At 37.5% G+C, this 26972-nt stretch overlaps 1 protein-coding gene across 1 annotated transcript in view; it reads left to right on the forward strand.

Moving 5' to 3' along the window:
• The window catches only part of LOC126268027 (DDB1- and CUL4-associated factor 5-like), a 125374-nt gene that overhangs the window by 73750 nt on the left and 24652 nt on the right, over positions 1-26972 (forward strand). The window contains exons 7-8 of the mRNA XM_049973447.1: positions 4589-4714; positions 21376-21559. Of these exons, the coding sequence (XP_049829404.1) occupies positions 4589-4714; positions 21376-21559 (310 nt within the window). The remainder of the gene's footprint in view (positions 1-4588; positions 4715-21375; positions 21560-26972) is intronic.

Genomic DNA, 26972 nt, shown 5'->3' on the forward strand with positions numbered 1-26972 from the left:
CCATAGGATGGGCAGATGGGTGCAGGAGGAGGAAAGGGTATGACAAGAATATTGCAGAGATTGGGACGGCGACGGAAAGCTATTCTAGGTGTGGTGTGCAAAATTGCAGAGCATGCTCTACAACATGCCTGTTTCACCAAATGTGTCATCTGGATTATTCCCCCAGACACCAGTTTCTCAGAACTTCCCAGGTGGGAACTAGCACTACATGTCCTTGGTTCTCACCACTCACATGGCATTAATTTAAGTTAATTTCTTCCATCTCAGCTTTTCTTCTCTGTAACTACTCTTTGCTTCACTCCATTTTAGCTTTATACATCTTTCATTGCCTTCTAGTCTGTTTTTCATTGTCCCCTCCCACCTCTGTTAGGTACAATGCACTTAGCTTCTCACTCTTATTAACTCGTGGAGATGTTTTAGTAGTAATCTCTATCTTGCATATTACTCTGTCTTCCTCCTTTAAGCTCTCAGGTTTCCAAATCTCATCCATTGCAGTCCCCAACACTCAGTCTTTCCTTCTCTACTGTAAGTCTCCCCTAAACCACAGTTCTGGGTGAATTTCCCGAAATCTACCCCTTTTCCTAGACCTCTCCAGTCCTTTTCCTTCACCCTTATTCCTTTCCCTTCAACACTTTTGCCTGAAGAAGGAGCCACTAGCTCCGAGAGCTTACCAATCACAATAGTCTTTCGTGTGTGTGTTCTGCAACTACTTGGTGAGTAGATATTTTATCTATCCAATTAAATAATTTTATCAATGTACACTATGTTTTATGTTCATCTTCAAAAGTAGGGTAAGCAGAGAAATCCTCTCTGCCAAGTACACCAAATGAAGCCATTTTCCTGCATGCACAATACATGATGAAAAGCAAATTGCTTTATGCTTACAAAGGCACTTTTCCATTCAGTTAATACCATGTGTATGATGGGGTTTCCTGGGGGTGATAATTGATTAAGGACAAAGCAATAATTTGCAAAAACAAAATATTGGAAGTAGAGAAAAGGAGGATTGGCAGGGGATGGGGGTGGGGGGGGGGGGGTGGGAGATGGGGAGTGCAGAGTGCAGAGAGAGGGGGGAAGAGAGTGAGAGGGAGAGAGAGAGGGCTGTAGCAACTGTTCTCTAAAAAAGGTTAATATATTTAGTGAGGAGAAAACAAAAGAGAAGTTAATCAAAAACATGCAATGTGCTCTGAGGATCAAATATGCATCCTCAAAGTTTGTAGGCATATACTGTGATAACTTTCTCACAACAAAACAAATTTCATTCAAAATAATGATACATGTTACTTTAATTCACTTGCCAAAGAATAATAAATATTTCAGAAAGGGCCATGAGAAGACATGCTCATAGGCATTGAAAGTGATGTAAATTCAGGCTTTTGTATTATGTGGCTGCTGCCCCTGTTAGCAAATGATTTTCTCCTCAAGTATGGCTGCAGTGGATACAAATTTGTAATTCTCAGATTTCTTGTAAAACTATTAGGTTGCCAGCCTGTTATGTACAAAAGAAATTGCTATATTTTGGTGTCTCACAATTCCACCGTGACTTCTGTCTTCGATTCTTTTGAAAGTGGAAATGTAGTAACCGAAGAGGACATTATTGTGCCTTACCATTATTTAAAGCTTAAAAAAAGGAAAAAAAACAGAAAGAGGAAAGGAAGTACTGTGTGCACCTGTACACTGCTATAAATATCAAACATACTTGGGCTTGGGTGGTTTCTTGTGAGCTCTCACAAAACACACAAATTTCCCAGATTCTACAGAAAGAGGCTAGATGGTTCCCATATTCTGGAGCAACTAGTATCAGCTTCTCTGACAAAGTAGGACACAAATTGTGGCTTACTGTTTCTCCTTCCATGAAACTACTCATTTCAGTAAGGTAAGTTAGGGAAAGTGTGTCAGTTTGTAAAGTAGTATACAGTTCAGCTTGAAGAGTATTTAGCTGAAATGTTGCTGGTTTCGAAGGGAGATCAGTCACCATTGATGGTGTAGCAGTGGGTGACGAACTCTGTGTTTGAAGAAATGGAAGCAGCCCGTAATGACTAGGAAAGTCCCAGCATGTTCTTCTTCTCTTTATTCAGCTGCTCATTCAGTAGTAGTAGGAGTGTAGCTTTTAGATCTTTCACCCATGTGTCACAAAAGTCTCAAATTAAGGAGCATAGACTGAAGAAACAACCAGACAGCATCATCACCTGATGACTTCCGCCGTCTTTTCGTTTCAGTAAGTTTTTCATTTCCAGACTCAGTTTGTATCAGCAGTGGATGAAAAAAAAAATAAATTGAGGCTGCTCTTCACTCCATGTAGCAGGCTACTGCAGGCAGCAACAGCTTTGCATGTGGCCAGCTTTGCCGTGGACAACCACCAAAATATCTCATGTATTTTTTTTTTTTTTTTTTTTTTTTTTCAGGAACAAAAAGAGGTATGGGTCTCCTTGCAATGTTGAAAACAATTTTGATATGTTAACTATATTTTGTATGCAGGAATGTGTGACCTAAAATGCACCGTTCTTCACTGAAAACTTTTCAAAATATGTCTGGTGGTTTACCTACAGGTGAAGCATAAAAATAACTTAGAATTTTATGAGAGACTGTAGAGCAGAGAACACATGCAAATCTAAAAACTGTTGTTTTTATTTTCTATGCGAGAAGTAAAAGCTTTACTGAGAAACTAAGTGGAGAGAACATGTGTAGCCTTGATTCAGTTAGATAAAACAATTTTTCTTAAGACACATCTTTATTTCTTATGACACAGTTGTATACAGCAACCAGCACTTCCTGCTGCACTGGGTAATGTGTTAAAGATACATGTTGGCATTGTATCATTGCCATCTTAAATCAGTTAAGTCACTTCAACTGCTTTTCTACATGTTCTGTCAATGCGGGTAACTTATGTGTCATAAGGCGAGTTTCACTGTGTATCATATCGCATACCACCTTAGTTAGAAATGCGCCTAATGTAACCAACACTGATATCCCCACACACTCATTTTCTGAACCTAAACCACACTCACAAAAGGGAGATACCAGTGAAATTTCAACCCAGTCATAAAAAAATGCAAAAGGCTGAAAATTTGTGTAATAACATATTTTGGCAAGCTGAATTCAGTGGCTAAATCCTATTTGCTTAACCATAATTTTTTTGTCACTTCTGAAATTAAGATTTTTGAAAAAATAAATATTTTTTCAAATCCATATGTGGGGTTGTTGGTTATCACAGAATGTATTCACCAAAATGCTTTTAGCCAAAGATCTTTAAAATTGACAGATGAATAGCACTTTTCCATTTAAGCTATTTTGATTTTTTTTTCTGAAGAAATTATAAGTTCAGTGATCTTTTTAACACTTATATACATACAAAAAGTGTAGATAAATTATAAAAATTCTGTTTTCTAAGACTATATGACAAGAATTTAGTGTAAAATAGAAGTACTGTGACATTATATTATGTTTATCCCAGTAAGTAGGAAAAATAAATAAAAGATGACTAGATACGTATGAAAATTTTATTCTTTATTTTCAGTTTATATATTACATCACATGCACACTGTATAGGTGTGAATAATACCCAGAAATGTCAAAATGACACCTGTCACAGCTTAGATCATCATGTTTAAGTCTAGCTCTTTCTCTTTGATGTTTGGTAAAGTCAGTTTTCGACAAACTTATGTGTATTTTGTAGAATTTTGCACTTCAGCTTGCTCAATATTATTTTGACTTTTGTCCTGTTGTTTGTGCTGTGCGATATGCATATTTGAGTCCTAATTTTGTCATTATTTCTGAAATAACTCTGAGAGCCAAGATTCCATTCACAAACACTCTTAGAAGCCGCTGCTTTTACTTTCTTTGCACCTATTCCATATAATGCTGTGTAAACCCTCATGAGCAGTTTGTGTTAAACATTGATCAGATCTTGTTAGCAGTGATTCATTGGTAAAGTTAGTATAATGAGGCAATATCTTACTTAAACAAAGTTGATTTATTTGTGTTTTCTATTATAATCATAAGATCCAGACTCAGTTTCTTTTGCCAGTGCTGACTGATAAAAACACCATGACAATTTGCCTTTCAGGCATTGAAAATGTTGAAGATTTTTTTTTTCTTTCTTCAGTAGAACCACAATGATATATTGACCCAAAAGTATGGTATTAATTTACTTAAGATATTCTTGTACTGTATGAAAAAGTATTAAAACAGGAGTTACTTGTTTCAGTTTTTGTGACACTTTTTAGAAGTATCTTACGAAATGTTAAAATTTATATGAGCAATGGTGACAATAATGGTAAAAATGAAATTGATAGCTGGCTTTTAACCTCATTTGAAATTCTTTTATGAAATGTGTAACCACTTATCATTTCTCAGTCATGAATGTCAGCAATGTGTTTAGTGTATATTTTTATTGTATAGGACATTTGATACGATTGTTTATCAACACTAGTTCCTATCATCAAAATATTTGAGGACACTGTAAAAATATTTGTTAAGGTAGTGAATATTATTTGAATTTACCCGTGTTACGGCAGTTACAAATTACAGTAAATAAAATTCAGTTCTGCTACAATTAAACACTGTGCTTTCTTTCTGTTTGCTTCAGTTCTGGAGCCCATATCCTTTGCCAGATTCTGTAGGAAGTCTTGTTGAAGGCTGTCAGGCAGGAGGCAAACAACGAAAAGTTTTTACTCATGAAGAGTATATCAATTTGGTTCTGAGGACTGGGCAGGTGAGTACAATAGTCTGTCATTGTGTCTGGGAAATTTTGTTATAAAAATGATGTGCACAGCTACACATTTTAAATCTTGCACTTCAATCTTCTTCTAATAGTTAAGCACAACATGGGTGGAAGCTCCAGATATATCATATTGGGAAGGAATGGAAGGCCACTGCATTGTTTAGTGTGTAATACCTCAGTCGTGGCATATTAGTGTGTCCCATATTGAATGACCTCAGGGCAAGCTGGTGTCTGGGCTGTTGGCCTGACTGCAGGAAGAGTGCAGCCTTTCTTTGCTGTGGCACTAGAAAGGGGATAGTGGTGAGCCAATTGCTCCAGTGCCTTTTACCTCCAGGAAAAAGCTCTGCTATTCATTTGTTAGCAGGGTGAGTGGACCTTGGGCCATTGTGGAGGGACTGGAACTAGAAAAAATCCCCTGTCCAGGACTCATCCTGGAATGTCCAGGGCTGCAGTCTAGTGTTCTAATGGCTAAACCAATGGCCAGTGTCGATTGGATGTTAAACCCTTATCTTCCTTGCTGCTACTCTGTGAGGCAGCGCATTACGGAGAACCATCACTATGGTTACAGAACTCCATAGCCATTTACTGCACAAATTTTGATCCTGATACTCACAAATGAGTCGTCATGATGCGCACAAGATTCGTGGTGCAGGTATTGTGCTGATTCATGACAGTGTTCAGTCACACATGACTCAGCACAGAGCATATTTCTGTTGGTGTTGTGCAGGAAGATATTTGGTAACCGATGCTACAGTCCTGACTTATTTATCCCATTTTTCTTTTTGCTTCCATCTAAAGAAATTTCTTCGTTAACATTTTTCCACTGACAAAAAGTTGCCAAGGGCTCTTGTTGACCACTGTCTCCAATCAAAGGCAGTCAATTTTTATGAAACTGAAATACATAATTTGATCTCATGGTATGACAACTCTGAATTACAGTTTTGAATATGTTGAAAAGTAACTAACTGATCAATTACTGTTTGTGCTCCAGTAAATGTTTATTTGCAACTATGTTTGCTTTCTGTATGTGGTCTTTGCTAAACTTACTTTATGGGTGACTGTAGCATATAATTTTTATCTGACTTAACAACAGATGTGTAATATCACATTCGCCACACAGAAATGAAATGGAAACAAAACTACAGTTAGAATGCAACTCTGTTATAAATGCCATTTCCAAATATGGTATGACTTAGCTGTTACTTATACGCATTTGAAATCTTTGCTGACCTCTGGAGATTTGGCACTGCTGAGAGTGGATATCAGATGAATTACATGGAGAATGTTCTTGAGTTAATCAAAGAGCCCCAAGTACTCAGAGGCATACCGACAATCCTTCTTTCCACGAACAATATGAGACTGGAATAGAAGGGAGAACCGATAGAGGTACTCAAGGTACCCCCGCCACACACCGTCAAATGGGGTCTATTCAAGAATGTGTCACTTGTAGAGACTGTAAACTTCTTCATGGAGTGTATACCATCAGATATTTGCATCAGTTTTTATCTTTACTTGTAGAATTTACTCCGGTTCTTCTTGTCTAGGGGTCCGATTCGTGAAGCTGGAATTCTCACATACTAGCACATTAGGTCCTCATGGTTGAATTGATCTAAATAATTTTGAAGATTTTCATTGCGGAATTTTTGTTTGTACATTAATTTATTTTGTCATAATTTAGTATATCACACAGTCTTTGAAATTTTCACATTAACAAAGCAAAAATTACATTGTTTAGCCAAAATACAAAAATACGTTCGATCACATCCGAGGTGTGCTTACTACTCTTCACTCTGCGATAAAAACAGTATTAAAAAGAGTTTACAGTTTTTCTTGACAAATGGATTTCTATTAATTTTGATTATTATTTCATACATGAATCCAGAGATAAACATAATAAACAGTACTAGATTGCATTATTAATAATATAAATTTTAAGTGTGCCAAATAATTCATATAGAACTAGTATTTATCAATTATTACATTCAAAATAATAATCCCCTTTCAAAAATTTTTGCTTGAAAATAACGTGTTGTGTATAAAATTATATGAAATTTTTAGAAAAAAAAGCTGGCTTATCAAAATACAAAATATACGGGGTGCATTCAAGTTCTAAGGCCTCCGATTTTGTTTCTAATTAACTACTCACCCGAAATCAATGAAACTGGCGTTACTTCTCAACGTAATTGCCCTGCAGACGTACACATTTTTCACAACGCTGACGCCATGATTCCATGGCAGCGGCGAAGGCTTCTTTAGGTGTCTGTTTTGACTGGAAAATTGCTGAGGCAATAGCAGCATGGCTGGTGAATGTGCAGCCACGGAGAGTGTCTTTCATTGTTGGAAAAAGCCAAAAGTCACTAAGGAGCCAGGTTAGGTGAGTAGGGAGCATGAGGAATCACTTCAAAGTTGTTATCACGAAGAAACTGTTGCGTAACGTTAGCTCGATGTGCGGGTGCGTTGTCTTGGTGAAACAGCACACGCACAGCCCTTCCCGGACGTTTTTGTTGCAGTGCAGGAAGGAATTTGTTCAAGACATTTTCGTAGGATGCACCTGTTACCGTAGTGTCCTTCGGAATGCAATGGGTAAGGATTATGCCCTCGCTGTCCCAGAACATGGACACCATCATTTTTTCAGCACTGGCGGTTACCTGAAAGTTTTTTGGTGGAGGTGAATCTGTGTGCTTCCATTGAGCTGACTGGCGCTTTGTTTCTGGATTGAAAAATGACATCCATGTCTCATCCATTGTCACAACCGACGAAAAGAAAGTCCCATTCATGCTGTCGTTGTGTGTCAACATTGCTTGGCAACATGCCACACGGGCAGCCATGTGGTTGTCCGTCAGCATTTATGGCACCCACTTGGATGAAACTTTTTGCATTTTTAGGTCGTTATGCAGGATTGTGTGCACAGAACCCACAGAAATGCCAACTCTGGAGGCGATCTGTTCAACAGTCATTCGGCGATCCCCCCAAACAATTCTCTCCACTTTCTCGATCATGTTGTCAGACCGGCTTGTGCAAGCCCAAGGTTGTTTCGGTTTGTTGTCACATGATGTTCTGCCTTCATTAAACTGTCGCACCCACGAACGCACTTTCGACACATCCATAACTCCACCACCACATGTCTCCTTCAACTGTCGATGAATTTCAATTCAGAAAACGAATGATTGCACACTGTTCAAGTAAGGAAAACGTCGCCATTTTAAGTTCTCATTCTCACCGCTGGCGGTAAAATTCCATCTGCCATAGGGTGCTGCCATCTCTGGGACGTATTGACAATGAACGCGGCCTCACTTTAAAACAATGCGCATGTTTCTATCTCTTTCCAATCCAGAGAAAAAAAATTGGAGGCCTCAGAACTTGAATGCACCTCGTATTACTGGTTTTGACAACTGCTGTTGAGAAAAAGTAATGCTGGTGGAGGATGTCATGTTACAATATCCCCCTCACGTAATATAGAACTATGTGTTTGCAGTATTTTGTGACCTCTTGTAAGGTTTGTCAAATGGAATACAAAATGATGCCAAAAGATAGAATACAGATGTATAGAAATATCTGATACATAATATATTACAGAAAACATAAGGAAAATAATCTAATGCGCAAGTCATAATCTGTATGTATATGAGGACAGGGCATACAGATTATCAGATCTGTGGAACATTCTGTCACAAGACAGATGATACAAAGTCAAAACTACAATTTACAACACTGAACTATAGAAATAAGTGCAGAGACAATGTAAATTATTAGAACTACAAATTGCAAGTTGAACTTATAAAGTCACACCTTCAAGATGATCAAAAAAGAAAATAAAAATTCAGACTCTAAGTGTAAGACAAGTGAGCTGACTGGAAAAACTCATGACAATGGGTACATACCAGAAGAACATACTCAATCACAAGTGAGAGCATTGCACAAAATCAATCAGCCACATGTGTGTAAGAATATGTTGACTCATGAAAGGAGAAAACAATGAAAAAATATTAGGGCCTATGCTTATGATGTGGGGACTTACCCATGAATCCAAACCACACTGCGTACACACCAGCAGAAATGCTTCGACACAACACAATGAATAAAGTTCATAATCATTTATCAGTAATTTTAATCATATGTAAAGAATAATTATAGGAAACATCTAGCATCAATCAATAGTTGCGCGCGCGTGCCCTCTACAGTTCCATAATTTATGATCACAAAGGCAAATGTCTCTCACACTATTTGTCAATTGTTCATCCAAACTAACCTGGAAGATTCATTTACAATTGATAAAAAAATAATACATTCTGAGTGTTGAGTTAAGAAAATTCATTGAAATGTATGACTGCTAACCTAACGGTGCCTAATTTTATCAGATTCTGATCCTTATTTACCACATGGTTCATAGAACACACTCCTGAACTTTTTAACTTTTCACGTTTCTGTGTTGAACATAACAAATCATCAGTCATAGAACATCAACCTTCCACAGCATTATACCCAAGTCAAATAAGATTTAAAGTTACAAAATATATTGGGAACTTAAACCCCCACTTGGAAAAAACATTCATTTATGTGGACTAACACTATCCATAGCAGTGACCATATTTTTAAACAAATAGTTCCATGAATTCTTCATATAGGGTAATCTCTTAGCTAACAATTTACAGATTTCACTCACAAAATTGATACAGCTGACAGACACTTGAGTACATTATACAGCATCTATGATCTCTTGAAAGTCGACTGCACCAACAATGGTGCAGCCATACAGGAGTGTGGGAGTGGATCCATACACATCTTTCAATTTTCTCACTAGATTTCTCATCACACACTCCAACGAATAAGTAACTTCCCATCTAGCTTTCTCACTGAATCCTGAAACATTGTTTTGTGTACTAAGTATGCTGTTCTATACCTCCCTCACATCCAACGGCATGTTTTGCCTATCTATATGGAAAAATAAGTATACTAACAAAGAGATGGAGGGGCTTTACCAATGTGAAAGGCTGTGCAGTGCAGGCAAGTCAGCTGATAAATGACATGATTTTTACATTGGTATGACAACAACTAAACTGGCTGAGCGCATGAACGGACACAGACGAACTGTCCGCCTAGGAGATGGCCAATACCCAGTAGCGGAGCATACCCTCCAGCATAATTCTAGGGACCTACGAACCTGCTACACCGTATGTGCCATTTGGCTTCTCCCACTCAACATCAGTCCCTCTGAACTGCGGAGATGGGAACTTGCGCTCCAGCACATCCTTTCATCCCGCCATCCCCCTGGACTGAACCTACGTTAAACAACCTCACTCCCATTTACTTTTCAGTCTTCTCCTCTTTTCCTTTCCTCTTTAGCCATTCATGCATCTTTTCATCCTACATCTTTATACTATACACCTCTTTACTTCTGTATGCATCCTCTGTGGTTTGAAGCTGGCACAGTACCTACAGTACAATATCTTTGGCTTCCCTCTGACAACCATGCCTTCATCCTTGCTACCCTCCCTGTTTTTCTTTCCCTGTTGCTTCATAACCTGGCTTGTGAGTAACTAAATCCACTTTCCCTTCTTCCCTTTCTTTCCCCTCTCTCCTCCCTGATAAAGGAACATTTATTCCGAAAGCTAGGAACTTAAATTTTCGGTTGTTTTTTTGTGTTTCTATCGGCTGTACTGAGCTGAGATAAGTACTGGCCAGCCCATCTCTCTCTTTGTTAGTATTTGTTTCACATCTTTATATGACATTTTCCATTAATTATAAGTATATATGGTTCACTTCAGAATGGATTAAAACGTCTTCACATATGGAACTTTAAGATGCTATTCTTATTATTTACAGTACATGTGAATAAAATGAGTCTTCACTAAATTTACCACTACACTCAAAAGAGTTCATGGCAATTACATTTGAAAATTCCTGCCAGATGAAAACTGCATGCCAGACCTTTGCCTTTCACGGGCAAGTGCTCTACCATCTGAGCTACCCACGCATGACTCTCAGCCTGTCCTCACAGCTTCACATCTACCAGCACCTCATCTCCTATTTTCCAAACTTCACAGAAGCTCTCCTGTGAACTTTGCAGAACTAGCGCTCCTGGTAGAGCACTTGCCCACAAAAGGCATAGGGTCCGAGTTTGGATCTCGGTCTGGCACACAGTTTTAATCTGCTGGGAAGTTTCATATTACTGCACATTCTTCTGCAGAGTGGAAATCTCATTCTGGACAATTAAATTTACTTATACTCTGCAGAGTACACAGGAATAATAATAATAATATTAAACACTAATGAGTTCTAAGATAAAGGAATTTATTACTGGATATTTAATGGCATTGTCCCACTTGGAAATTGTAAAAGGATCTACCCATTTAGTCACATGGCATATATGTATCAAATTCTAAAGCACAAATGTATTACAAAATAGAATTATGTAGTTGTATGAACTTGCAAATGTAGTGTATATTTTCTTCCAGACTAGGGATCATTATGCATTCATATTCAAAGGTCTTCGTCTTCTACAGTAAAAGTTAACGATACATGAGATTTTACTGATTTGCTTTGCTTACCTGTAGCTCCTCTTATCTTCACACCTACAATGTGCATTTCCATTATACTTACTATACTTGATAGTGTCCCTAAATTGTTCTGATGTACAAGTCTGGCTACCTGTATCACTCAGTCAGTTATCTTCCCACTGATAATTTTAATATAAGAACACCCAAAATCTGAATCATCCTTTCTGTTAACAGACACTTCATTTAAAAAATCACTTTCAACTTCATCAAATGCTGTATCTACACCGTCTTCAAGAGGTTTTATCAACTTTACAGATGTCATAATACTACTTTGATTACTCATATTGTCAGGTAAAGATTGAATGCATTGAATAGATTCCATGCCACAACTAACAGCACATGTCACAGAAGTAACATAAAACACATTACTGTCAAAATCATATTTCCTGCTTAGATCCTCTTTTACTTCATTCTGCCAATTGGGATACAAATTGTGACTAACCACAGCTAACTTACCACAGGATGCACTTTTATCTATGTTGTTATCAGTCTGGTCCCAAAAAAACTTTAAAAAGTTTTCACCTTCATTCTCTAGGCTCACAGATATCTCACCTTTACTGTTTCAATCATTACTCTGCATGACATTAATGAAAAACTGTTTTAGCTGGACTGGTATTCCATGAGCCTCACTTACTTCACATACGTCACTTACCTTACCTGTAATGTCAACATCATTCACAAATAACTCTGAAACTTCATCATTCTTGAACTCCACAGAAAACCAATATTCATCATCATCATCATCATCATCATCATCATAATTCTCTAAAATTACTTCAAGAACGGTGTCACTGACAATACAAGTCTCATCTCCATCAAAGTCACTTACTTCACCTACATTCATTTACATTAAGCCACCAGTCTCAGACTTACCAGTCTCACTTACTTCAAAGCCCTCATTCACATCTACATAAAAAATACCACTTAGTTCAGATCCGATACAGTCATCACCTGAGTTACTGACATCAATAACGGTGTTTTCTGTGCAAGAGAAGAAATCATTAGTACAGGGCTACATCAAAATTCTCACCACTCTCACATTCTGTTTGTGATTAGCACTTACATTGCCATAATTGTACACAGTATCCCAAAACATTTGATCAAAACATGAATGAGAAATCTGATATTCCTTCTGTTCAGTTTCAAATACATGTGACATATCATTAACACTGTTGTTATTGTATAATTGCAAGTGTAACTTGGGCCTGTGCTTGTTATGTTTCCTTGCCCAAAAATGTGGACCTTCATTGAGGCAAACTGCCATTCCCCGAGTATTTAATTCTATGATCATTTCTCCTATTAAAGTGCCCATGGTTATCCCCATTTATTCTACCCTACTGGTGTTCTGTACTTCTCTCTCTACTGACACTTTGACTCTTACAGAAGTTACCATTATCTCTGTTTCTACGGTTACTCCCGTGTGATTTCTGTCATTCCGATTACCGTATTTACTCGAATCTAAGCCGCACTGGAATTTAAGCTGCACCTGAAAAATGAGGCTTGAAATCAAGGAAAAAAAAATTTTCCTGAATCTAAGCCGCTCCTGAAATTCGAAACTTGACGTTCAAGGTGAGAGAAAAGTTTTAGACCGCCCCTCCAAATCGAAACAAAGTTGGTCCATTGTAACGTGAAACACAATTGAGGTCGAATGGATGAAGAAACGGCTAAGCTTTAGCAAGTAGTCATTGCTGTGTCGGGCGCTCCATCCGTATTTATACGGGTACCCTTCATTTTCCGCGTGTTTCGTCTGGTTTGAATTGATTGCTTATTTTGCTTTGATCTGATAAGTGCTGTTCTCCTTGTTATGGGGGGTTTACGTCACTATAAGCTGAAAATGCATTACTGTACTGCGTCATGCATTGTTTGTCGCATTCTGATAATGAGTGTTCACGACTAGTCGCCGCTTGCGGCATGGCTTGCTTTTGTGCGTGCTACCGTGGCTTGCAATAAAAAAAAGAGAGGAATTGTCTCATAAGCAAAACAATGGCAAGAGACTGCTATTTGTTGTTACTTACACTGCTGCTTTCTTTGATAATGATCAACAAGAACCAAATAATAGACTGTGTGTGATAGAAGATGTTCTGAACAAGAGTTCAGCAAAAATTTTTCTCTGTTTGAAAATCTTTGCAGATGCCTCTTTAGTACATTACATTCTGCACAGAAATTAGTGTCATCTTATATTTACAAATCTAGTCAGTTGCCGTGCTTCATTTCTGACTGTATCACTCTTCAGCATATGAATAATATGAATATAAACATGACATGATATGTATATTCTTCCGCGTTTGCTGTTGTCTCACTCTAGTTTCGTAGTTTATTAGACAGACAGGATTTAAATGAGATAGCAGCAAAATCGAAAGAATACATGGCATAATGTTTACATTCTTCTACCTTTTCTTTTAATTTATTTACTGACGCAGAGGTTTTGGCACCAGTATTTATCTTTGTGTTTGCAAAGCATACCTGTGTTGCGCTACATGTATTTGATGGCACCTACCAACATTTTTCAGAACTTCCACTTACTTTGCACTCAATTCTAAGCCGCAGGTGGTTTTTTGGATTACAAAAACCGGAAAAAATAGTGCGGCTTAGATTCGAGTAAATACGGTATTATAGTATATACTTCTTTCTACTGCCCTATGCAGCCTGTCAACATATCGTAAAAATTGTTCAAGATCATCAGGTCCATGTACTAAATGCAACTGAAATCTTTCTGGTAATCTCCTTTTAAGTGCATCAATCAAGATCATTTCATCAAATGGTTTGTCAAGATATGCTAATTTTTTAAGTTAGTTCTTACAAAACTCCTTCAAAGTGTTATCCCTGTTCTTATAATTAGGACTATTCAAAAATTCACTTTTGATTCTTCCCCATTCAGCTTCCTATCAAATTTTATATAAAACATTTTTTTTTCAACCTCTGATATTTTTCCCATTGACTGAAATTCAAATTTACTCATGACAGAGTTTCGCCTTCAAGAAATCTTTTAAAAGATTTAATTTTTTGATTGTTATTCATGCCTGTCACATAACTATATCTGCAGTGGTGCAGAAAATCCACTGGCTGTAAATTATGTGGGAAAACTTTTGCATGTTGGATCATGCGGTACCATTGTTTGCACACAGATATTTGTGAATGCATATTTCCTGAACTGCTGAAATTTTTTGAACTAAAACAGTTACATTAGTTTGCATATTGTTTTCCGTTTTTAAATTTTTTTTGGTTTAAAATGGCGATATTGTGATGAGATTTATCTACTACGGCCTTCTGTTCAACTATTATGTTGTGGCTCAAAGGGTCCTGTAGCTTTCATTTGTACCTCAATTTTGCTTTTGTCCCTATTCATTTTGTTACAAGTTAACATGCCAACTAGCTCTGCAGATGACGAAGAAATTGATGAAATGTATGATGAGATAAAAGAAATTATTCAGACAGTGAAGGGAGGCGAAAATTTAATAGTAATGGGTGACGAATTCGATAGTAGGAAAAGGGAGAGAAGAAAATGTAGTAGGTGAGTATAGATTGGGGGGAAGAAATGAAAAAGGAAGCTGCCTGGTAGAACTTTGCACAGTGCAAAACTTAATCATAGCTAACACTTGGTTTCAGAATCATGAAAGAAGGTTGAATACATGGAAGAACCCTGGAGATACTAGAAGGTATCATATAGATTATATAATAGTAAGACAGGGATTTAGGAACCAGGTTTTAAATTGTAAGACATTTCCAGGGCCAGATGTGGACTCTGATCACAATCTATTGGTTATGAACTGTAGATTAAAACTGAAGAAACTGCAAAAAGGTGGGAATTTAAGGAGATGGGACCTGAATAAACTGACTAAACCAGAGGTTGTACAGAGTTTCAGGGAGAGCATAAGGGAACAATTGACAGGAATGGGGTAAAGAAATACAGTAGAGGATGAATGGGTAGCTTTGAGGGATGTAGTAGTGAAGGCAGAAGCAGGGGATCAAGTAGGTAAAAAGACGAGGACTATTAGAAATCCTTGGGTAACAGAAGAAATTTTGAGTTTAATTGATGAAAGGAGAAAATATAAAAATGCAGTAAATGAAGCAGGCAAAAAGGAATACAAACGTCTCAAAAATGAGATCGACTGGAGTGCAAAATGTCTAAGCAGGGATGGATAGAGTACAAATGTAAGGATGTAGAGGTGCATGTCACTAGGGGTAAGATAGATCCTGCCTACAGGAAAATTAGAGAGACCTTTGGAGAAAAGCGAACCGCTTGCATGAATATCAAGAGCACAGATGGAAACCCAGTTCTAAGCAAAGAAAGGAAAGCAGGAAGGTGGAAGGAGTATATAGAGGGTCTATACAAGGGTGATGTACTTGAGGACAATATTATGGAAATGGAAGAGAATGTAGATGAAGATGAAATGGGAGATATGATACTGTGTGAAGAGTTTGACAGAGCACTGAAAGTCCTGAGTCGAAACAAGGCCCTGGGAGTAGACAACATTCCATTAGAACTACTGACAGCCTTGGGAGAGCCAGTCCTGACAAAACTATACCATCTGGTGAGCAAGATGTACGAGACAGACGAAATACCCTCAGACTTCAAGAAGAATATAATAATTCCAATTCCAAAGAAAGCAGGTGTTGACAGATGTGAAAATTACCAAACTATCAGTTTAATAAGTCACAGCTGCAAAATACTAACGCGAATTCTTTACAGACGAATGGAAAAACTGATAGATGCGGGCCTCGGGGAGGATCAGTTTGGATTCCGTAGAAATATTGGATTACGTGAGGCAATACTGACCCTACGACTTATCTTAGAAGATAGATTAAGGATATGTGAACCTACATTTCTAGCATTTGTAGACTTAGAGAGTGTTTTTGACAATGTTGACTGGAATACTCTCTTTCAAATGCTGAAGGTGGCAGTGGTAAAATACAGGGAGCAAAAGACTATTTACAATGTGTGCAGAAACCAGATTAAGAGTCGAGGGGTATGAAAGAGAAGCAGTGATTGGGAAGGGAGTGAGACAGGGTTGTAGCCTCTCCCCGATGTTATTCAGTCTGTATATTGAGCAAGCAGTAAGAAAAATCTGGAGTAGGTATTAAAATCCATGGAGGAGAAATAAAAACTTTGATGTTCGCCGATGACATTGTAATTCTGTCAGAGACAGCAAAGGACTTGGAAGATCAGTTGAATAGAATGGACAGTGTCTTGAGAGGAGTATATAAGATGAACATCAACAAAAGCAAAATGAGGGTCATGGAATGTAGTAGAATTTAAGTCGGGTGATGCTGAGGGAATTAGATTAGGGAATTAGACACTTAAAGTAGCAAATGGGTTTTGCTATTTGGGGAGCAAAGGATATAAAATGTAGACTTGCAATGGTAAGGAAAGCATTTCTGAAGAAGAGAAATTTGTTAACATTGAGTATAGATTTAAGTGTCAGGAAGTCATTTCTGAAAGTATTTGTATTGAGTGTAGCCATGTATGGAAGTGAAACATGGACGATAAATAGTTTGGACAAGAAGAGAATAGAAGCTTTCAAAATGTGGTGCTACAGAAGAATGCTGAAGATTAGATGGGTAGATCACACAGCTAATGAGGAGCTATTGAGTAGTATTGGGGAGAAGAGGAATTTGTGGCACAATTTGACGAGAAGAAGGGATTGGTTGGTAGGACATGTTCTGAGGCATCAAGGGATCTCCAGTTTAGTATTGGAGGACAGCGTGGAGGGTAAAAATCGTAGAGGGAGACCAAGAGATGAATACATCAAGCAGATTCAGAGGATGTAAGTTGCAGTAGGTACTGGGAGATGAAGAAGCGTGTAGAGGATAGAGTAGCCTGGAGAGCTGCATCAAACCAGTCTCAGGACTGAAGACCACAACAACAACAACATAATGAGTCCTCAAACAAATGAAGTTCACAAATAGTTTTTACTTATCTTTCGTTTTTGGTGTCTTTGTATGTAGTTGTAAAGTCCTCGTCACTTTCTTTCGAACTGGTCCGTTATTGCCGGTGTGGACGAGTGGTTCTAGGCGCTACAGTCTGGAATCACGTGACCACTACAGTCGGAGGTTCGAATCCTGCCTCAGGCATGGATGTATGTGATGTCCTTAGGTTAGTTAGGTTCAAGTAGTTCTAAGTTCTAGGGGACTGATGACCTCAGAAGTTAAGTCCCAAAGTACTCAGAGCCATTTGGTCCGTCATTATTGGTAGTACATTATCACTGTTGTCATGATTTGCTTTGTTGGGCAGCCTTCAGATTTTTGCTCCATGTGATCAAAAATTTGTTCGTGCATAAGTTTCAAAAATTAACAAGGTAAAGCACTTCCTGCAACAGACAAAACTTCATTATTACTCAATTAGTCCCCAATGAGCCTCCACTTGTAATTTCCCCCCTCCTTCCTAACACAATAACTAAAGCTTTTCTGAAGATTCAGAGGAGTAAGGTTAGAATAAACTTTTTAATTTATTTATTTGTTCTTGTAGAATTGGATACATTTCTTCTTGTCTAGGCATCTGATTCTTGAAGCTGAAATTCTCACATTTTAGGCCCTCATGGTTGAATTCATCTAAATAATTTTGAAGATTGTTGTCACAGAATTTTTGTTTTTACATTAATTTATTTTGTTGCATTTTAGTATATCTCTCAATCTTTTGAAATTTTCATGATAACAAAGCCAAAATTATATTATTCACCCAAAATACAAAAATACATCCAATCACATCTGAGGCATGCTTCACTCTGCTGCAATAACAATATTCCAAACGGTTTACAATATTTCTTGACAACTGAGTTTATATTAGTTTCAAATATTATTTCAGAAATGAATTCAGAAATAAACATAATAAACAGTACTAGATTGTGCAATTATTAATAGAAATTTTAAGTGTGCCAAATAATTCATAATTTCAAATGTTTCTAAAAAAATAATTCTAACTGTGCATTCAGAACTAGAATCTATCAATTATAACATCCTAAATAATAATTTCTGGTCATAAATTTTAGCTTGAAATATAATGTATTTGTATAAAATTATATGAAATTTTTCAGAAAAAAACCCAGCTGAGATAGTATTGACCTGTCCAAAATTTGAAAAATATTACTGGTATCAACTACTACTCGTGAGGGAAAGTAAAGCTAGAGGAGGGTGTCCCAATACAAGCTGTGTGTAGTTAGCAGGTCAGATATTGCATGAACATGTAGATGGAATGACTGTGGTTCCTCCATTCTCTATTTTCACCTGTAACAACAGATGAGCTTGTGAAAGGAAAAACTGATATGTTCATGGAGGCCTTGTAACAATCAGCATTAAATTCCACACTGCTGCTATCATTTTCTTAAATTAAATATGTGGGTTACCCATTCATCATTTGGGCCTATGAGGAAGTGGCAAGTTTCTTTGGTACTCCAACAGTTGACATAAAAAAGTACACCTACTGGAGATAGAAAATAATGGCACAGTTCTTTTTCTGAATGTCTTAAGTGTTTAGAACCACAAGAGGCAACCTAGTACATTAAGTCTTCTGGAAACCAAAACAATCATTCAGATGCCTATGTGGACTGATAGTGTAAACTCACAGGGTAATTGACGTTGATAACCTCAGTTGTGGGCAAAATGAGCTCCTGCCACATTTCCTGCCAAAATTTATGAGATGCATTGACGACAAAATATGTAAGAAAAGCAAAATGCTGTATCTCAGAAATAATTATAAACTGATATTTCATAGTGGCACCAAGATTGCAATGTTTTGGGGTTCACAAGTAATTCCGTAGATGTTTCCACACTGCAGACATGTATAATGTAAGATATGAGTGTGATGATATTTATATTGAGGAAATGGTGACCAGTAAGCACATGTGTATTGAAGCATGAACACTACACACTCCTGCAGAAACACAGGAAATCAGCATTAGCCAAACTTCACTCAGACCTTGATTAGCACAGAAAACCAAGGCTCGTATGGTTGCTAGGAACTCATGGGTATAACAGCAGCAAAATAAATTGGGCTAGTGGTAAAGTGTGTTTACCAGACAGGTGTTCCACAATTCCTGAGTGTATTGAAATGAACAAGTGTTCAGAAGCAAAATGTCATGTGACAACACTGTGTTCATAAAGGCCAACTCTGCCTCTGGGTGCAAGGTGGCAATTCAGAGTTTCCTGCCATCATTTGTTAGACAAATACAAGAAAATTGGGTCAAAATCAGCTTTTGTATGGTAGCTCTGTTTATTCTTATAAAATGCTGCGAACTTATGCCTAAAATAAAGTGGAAGCTTTCTTTGTTAAAAAAAAAAAAACCAGAGGATATAAAGGCTGTTTAATTGCAGTGTGATTGCAAAGATGAATGATACAATATCAGCTAGGCCATTATTGAAAAGTAACTAAAATTGCTTAAATTCAACTACACCTTATAGTGTGATGATGCCCATGTATTTGCTTGTACGCTTACAGTAATTTTAACAGCAATGTACAGTAGATTAATTAACAATAGGACATGTTGCACTTCTTTTTAAAAGAAGGCTGGAAGAAGAAGAAGAAGAAGAAGAAGAAGGAAAATTTCCCACAGAAAGCTTTATTTGTTTTTGTAGAATAATTCTAAGATATTACTGAGTTGAAAACTAGTGACCTGTCTGCAACCCATGTTGTTTCTGAAAATGCCAGTCATGTGAAACCCACAAGATTTTCTACTCAAATTATTGTTAGGAGATTGATATAATTAATCAGATACCTGTGCGGACTGGCAGCCATGTGGGAATACAGTATGTTTGATTCCTCAAGCACAGTACGTTTAGTCCCTCAAGCCTTCCAGTTCTGTATTGCATGGACATCTGCTTCAGAAAATGCTTAGAAAAGCAGAGAAACTGACTCTTGTGATGGGACTGAAGATGGTTTGACAAGCAGATCATGTCTCATATCCTGGAGAAGGGGCTATACACAATCACAGTAGTGACATGTCATCTGATCAAGCGAAGTTTGGTTGAGTTGTCCCTATTCACTTGGTATTAATGAATGAGTGGATAGTTGCAGTCTTGGAGTCATAGATGATACAGTAATCTATGTGAAATTATTAGCCATTAAACATTTTTCTCTTATCCATTTGGATCAGGACAAGATTTGAGTAAGTCGGCACCTAACTGTTAGTAAGTCCCCACTGAGTCAGTAATATCATGCAGATGTTGGAAGTAGCAGTTTTTGGGAATATGGAATGCATCTCTCTAATATTTATGGAGAGAAGGTTTTGCGTCATAAGCAAGCTATGTGTTATCTTTAGAGTTTTCTTAGAAATTATTTGTTCAACCTATACTGGAGTAATTCTTCAGTGAGTGGAATCAATGTCAGGTTCGATATAAGGAACCTCATGCGACACCAACAAAAACAGGGTACATTGCCGTAGACTTGTTTGATTTGTAGGAGAATATAAGAGAATTTCTGAAAACACCTTGTAAGTTCTAATGTGATCTTCAGTGCAAAATGAACTAATATTATTACCACTGTATCTGTTTCTTTCATAGAGACTGAAGTAGTAATAGTCATAATTGCACCTCCAACAGCGGCATATAAACTGTCATTCTGCCACATAGCAAAAAAATTAGTATGTCATGAAATGAAAATTGTACTCTGCCACACAGACTTGACAGTGTTTTCAGAGTATAGACAGTGAGATGCTATGCAGTAGTGGAACTGGTGCAGTAAGGTAATAGGGACAGTTGTTGACTTTACACATTTGAATGGTTTTGATAAAACTACCTTTGCTTTATGTATGGGAGTCAGTCAGAATCTTTCAGGTTCTGTCGTATTTTTCATTCTGTGGACTTGGTATGTTGGCACAAATGTTCTGTTTAAAACTCGAATGTGGAATTGACACTTTTTAAATTCATTAATGCATTTGTGGAAATCAGAAATTTGTGTTATTTTTGTGCACTGAGTATTATTATTTTGATACCATAGGCTACTAAGTAGTGGTGTAATATATAATTATGGGGAGCATTGTGCTTTACTCTTGTTTTATTCACATTTGAATTTTAAATCATCATGTAGAGTAAGATACACTATTTAATACTAGTGGTAGTTGTTGTTCAATATTTATCCGAGAACTTGTATTCATTTACATGCAGTTTATGACTCACGACTACAGTCATCAGTCAACAAAAGAAGATCCACGGATGATGGCATTCTTTGACTCACTTGTGCAACGTGAAATTGAAGGATGGATCTCTGATGACATTCACAGTTCTGATGTGTCTACTACTGCCTATGCAGTTGCATCCTCTCAATCTGATTCTGAATCTGCATTTACAGGTATGAAATAAGTTTCTTATGAAATTATTTTCACCACTGTATATATTTTGTGTTTGTTGTCAAGAAAAGGCTTATGTAACCAGTCAAGAATGGAAAAAAAAAGTTTGAAATGAAATTATGTGTCATGTTGCTGAGTAATACCTCAGAAGCAGAGAGGGGGACATTTGTTTCACTTGGAATCTGAGAGAACAGGAGTACCACATTTTGCTGAGCTTTTGTTGGGTGGCTTTGGAGCAAGGGAAGAAAGTCATTTGGTTGGATAAATCTTGTTTCATTCAGTTTCCAACTTCTGGCCCTGTTCACATTCCAAGATTTAAACATACAGGGATTCAGTGATGGTTTGGGCAGTGATAACATGGTATTCCATAGGGCCCATGGTTACTCTGCAAAGCTGCATTACCATCAAGAACTATGTGGCCATTTTGGCTAGTTTGATCCATTTTATTGTACAATGTTTATTCCCCCATGATGATGCTGTGCTCCATGATAACAGGGACCCTGGTCACAGCTCGCATCATCCAGGACTGGTTTTGAAGGCAAGAGGATTAATTGGTAAATCTTCTCTGTTCACTATAGTCACCAAATCCCAATATTCCTGAGCCTTTGTAATCTACTTTCGAGAGAAGGGTGCTTGATTGCTATCCACCTCCATCATCTGTACCTGAAGTTTCCAACTATTTTGCAGGAAGAATGGTATAAGATTCCCCTGAAAACCATACAGGACCTGTAGTTACCTGTTCAGAGAATGTGATGTTTGCCTGCTTTATTTCTTTGTCGATTGTCCTCAGTGTCGACATACTGAGTCGCTACACTGGCTGAAAAATGGGGGGTGGAAAATCTACACTGACTACTTTAAATGATGTAGGCGACAGGTGCACATTTGCGTTTCACAGTTCTTTACTTTCACTGTTCACAAGCCCCCAATACACATGGTTAATATGGCCAGTGGACTATTGTTTAACTTTCGATAAGTCTCATTAATGGATTGCAGGCAAACATCCACATACTGCTGCAATAGTTTACTGTTGAATATTTGTGGGCATTAAAAAGCATAACCACATAGTTCACAGTTCTTTCAGAATAATCAGGTATGTATGAAACAGACACTGTCATTGTTTTAATACATGGCCTAATTGTGTTACACTTATTTCACAGTTAAGTTGTTGCATTGTTGTTGTTCTAACCAACACAGATTTCACATCTGGAACTTGTCTGTGGACTGACTTGTCTCTGGATCAAAAATTGGGCTCTTATGTATCCTCACAATAATAGTCACTGAAACTATACATTTTTGATGTTTAATTTACAGAAATTACTATTAAAATGTCACTCATCAAATTAACTGAATACATCAAAATCTACCTTCTTTTTAACAGTTTCTTCTACTACAAGAGTTAGGCCAAATTATTTGTTTAAATCATGAAATTAACAAATATCATTATGCAAACAATACTTTTGACAAAACTGTCAATTACTTTGGAATCAATTAAGGGCTGGCTTTACTAACATGTTTTCGAATAGAGCCAAGTAGATCCTTTAAGAATATATCACAGTAGTTGTTTCTCCAAGTGTTCATAATTAGTACAGAATTTATATTTATTTATAGGTCAACAATAGAATTTTAAGTTACAAAACCATTACTGATTTCACTCTATAATGAAAGGAATAGTCAAAATAAATCAGGAAATTAATTACATACATAAAAGTAAGCATTAAATTAGATCTGGTGGTGTATTCTGTAAGACTGGGGGCCAACCTTTCTCTTTTATGAAAATGCAGATTACATTCACATATGTTAATGGTATTTAGTCAGACATTAAAAAAAAATGAATTTTAAGGAGGCAGATGGCAAAACAAGAGGGGATGTAAAAATATCCCAGCTTGCTCTGTCACATCACCCCTTCATTGGATTGTCCAGATAGATATTGCAAATAACTAACTGGGCAATTCAGTGACGACAAGTGACGCCAGAAAGTGGTTTAAAATTCTGCACACACAAGAAGGTTGTTGTTGTGGTCTTCAGTTCAGAGACTGGTTTGATGCAGCATTTCCATGCTACTCTAGCCTATGCAAGCTTCCTCATCTCCAAATACCCACTGAAACCCACATCTTTCTGAATCTGGTTAGTGTGTTCATCTTTTGGTCTCCTTCTATGATTTTTACCTTCCACGCTGCCCTCCAATACTAAATTGGTGATCCCTTGATGCCTCAGAACATGCCCTATCAACTGATCACTTCTTCTCGTCAAGTTTTGCCACAAATTTCTCTTCTCCCCAATTCTATTCGATACCTTCTCATTAGTTATGTGATCTACTAATCTAATCTTCAATATTCTTCTGTAGCACAACATTTTGAAAGCTTCTATTCTCTTCTTGTCTAAACTATTTACTGTCCATCTTGCATTTACATACAGGGCTAACTCCATACAAATACTTTCAGAAAAGACTTCTTGACACTTCAATCCACACTCGATGTTAACAAATTTCCCTTCTTCAAAAATGCTTTCCGTGCCATTGCCAGTCTACATTTCATATCGTCTCTACTTCGACCATCATCAACTATTTTGCTCCCCAAATAGCAAAACTCATGTACTACTTTAACACTTACCGTGTGGCTGCCGTAATGTTACGTCGCGGGCGGAAACAAAGAAAATGCGGCCGCCGAAATATTACGTGCCGCCACATTCCACATTGTTTTAGTATTTCAAACGCATTGTTAGCATTCCCGCTACGACCTGTAGGTCCTGTAATGCTTGTAGTTCATCATATTAGCACTAGATCACAGCACCTAGCGAGGTAATGCAATACATCCGTATATGTTTCCGAACGAATTCACGTGTGTTTTTCACGCGTATGTTACGTGTTCTGTGGTGGTTGATTTTGGCGCTAGTATTTTGGTTTTAGCTTGTTTATCTTCTTTTTACTCATAATGGCGAGTGATGAGGATGCAAAACTTTGAAAAATGATTGAAGAAGTTCTTGCTGAACCTATTGATGATGATTTTTCGGATTTCGATAGTGACAGTGATTACGAAATGCCGGAAAATAACGCTAGTCCAGGTAAGCCTAACATCTTACTAAATCGATGCAGAACAAGACAGTTCATGTTGAGATTTGTTCTGTTACGTTCCGTATTATTTCAGACACAGATTTGTTGTCAGATGAAGGTGAGCCACCGCCTGTGTTGCCCTCCACTCATCATCGAAAGAAGCCAAGATTGAGTGACATTTCACAGGATGACTGGACTATAGTGGATCAAACACCAAATATTTTGTTATTCACAGGGTCTCATGGTGTGCTAAATAATGTAGGACTCAGTCAGTCTAGTGAATATTTAGATTTTTTTTCTCATTTTATAAATGACAGGGTTATTTCAATTATGACGGAACAAACAAACCTTTATGCTAGACAGAAGCTGGCCACATTGAGAGCACAAAACAAATTAGGGCCCAATTCTAGATTCAAGCAGTGGAGGACGCTAACAATTGCTGAAACAAAGACGTTTCTGGCTATTATCCTCCACATGTCAATCAGTGAGAGGCCAAGTATGGCCAGTCATTGGAGTAGTGATCCAGTGGTTAGCTGCAATTTTTGCCCCAATATTATGCCAAGGGACAGATTTCTGAATATTTTGTCTATGTTCCACATAAACGACAATTCAAAGCAAAAAAAGAAAGGTGAAGTAGACTTTGATGCCCTTCATAAGGTCAGGCCTCTTCTGGATGATTTGTTAAGGAATTTCAAAGAAAGTTATCAGCCAGGTGAAGCGCTAACCATTGATGAAGGTATGTGTCCTTTCAGAGGGTGTGTAAGTTTCAAAGTTTATATGGCTAATACACCAAACAAATATGGCATGAAGCTATACATTCTTGCAGAATCCAGAATTGGGTACATATACAACTTTGAAGTTTACCACGGAAGAGACGATAAACTGGACAACAATGCTTCTGCAGTGGTAAAGCGATTGCTCGGCTCACTCCAAGGTAAGGGCCACACTGTATATGTTGACAGATTTTACACCAGTGTTCAGCTAGCCGAAGAACTGGCTAGAGCCATGTAGGGACAGTAATGCCAAACAGAAAAGGATTGCCCAAGGCTCTCAAAGAGGGTAAACTCAAAAAGGGTGAACAAATATTTTGCCGCAAGAACGATGTGCTAGTATTGCGATGGAAAGACAAGAGGGATGTGTGGATGATAAGTACCAGGCACACATCCTCAATGTTGCCTGTTGCTACAAGAGAAGGAAATGAGAAGTTGAAACCAGTGGCAGTGCTGGATTACAACAAACATAAAGCTGGTATAGACATTTTTGGTCAGTGTCTTTCATATGGAGCACTTGATCACAAAACAGTGAAGTGGTGGAGAAAGCTTGCCTTCCACTGTATAATTATGGCGGTTTCCAATAGTTGTATTTTGCACAATTGCATCCATGAGAAGAAACTGAGCACTCCTAAGTTTATACAGGAGGTCTGCACTGCGTTAGTGTTACAGAGAGGAGAGAGAATTGAGGATTCTCATGGATCTGCAACGATTGCTCGATTGTCGCAGAAACATTTTCCGAACCGTGTGGAAATGGCAGAAGGGAAAAAGAAAGCACAAATACGTTGTGTAGTGTGTAGTGGAAAACAAAAGAACATTACTGGGAAAGCTGGGAGGAAAGATACTTCTTATGAGTGCAGTGAATGTAACGTAGGTTTGTGTGTCACCCTGTGCTTCAAGCTTTATCACACTGTGGTTCACTATGCAAAATAACTTATGTGTATGTAGTTATGCTTTATGTGCAAATGGTATAACAAATGTCTTATCAGTGTCAAATGATCACTTTCCAAAATTTATTTCTTCTTTAAATTGAATAAAGTAGTAAAAATAAATTTTTGACAAAAATTTATTTTTGCAAAATCGAGGAGAAATCCGCATCACTTCTTGGAAACAGTATATGCCCCATACACATGACTGTTAACCCATGTAAAGTTGAAACCTTAAAGTTTTAAACCATACCTGTAGCTTTTATGTATCTCTAACTAAACGTCCATTACAGCTATTTAAAGTCTGTTGAAAATAGAAAAAATCAGCCAGCACACAGGGAGTGGCATGCAGTTAAGGGCTTAGCATGGTAAGTGTTAAAGTGTCTCATTTCCTAATCTAATTCCCACAGCATCACCTGATTTAATTCGACTACATTCCATTATTATCATTTTACTTATGTTGTTGATCATCTTATATCCTCCTTTTAAGACCCTGTCCATTCCATTCAACTGATCTTCCAGGTCCTTTACTGTAACTGACAGAACTACAATGTTGTTGGCAAACTTCAAAGTTCTTATTTCTTCTACATGGATTTTAATTCCCACTCCAAATTTTTCTTTTGTTTACTGTACTGTTTGCTCAATGTACAAATTGAACAACATTGGTGAT

This window comes from Schistocerca gregaria, chromosome 4, assembly GCF_023897955.1.
Source record: "Schistocerca gregaria isolate iqSchGreg1 chromosome 4, iqSchGreg1.2, whole genome shotgun sequence".
In the NCBI taxonomy this organism is placed as follows: domain Eukaryota; kingdom Metazoa; phylum Arthropoda; class Insecta; order Orthoptera; family Acrididae; genus Schistocerca; species Schistocerca gregaria.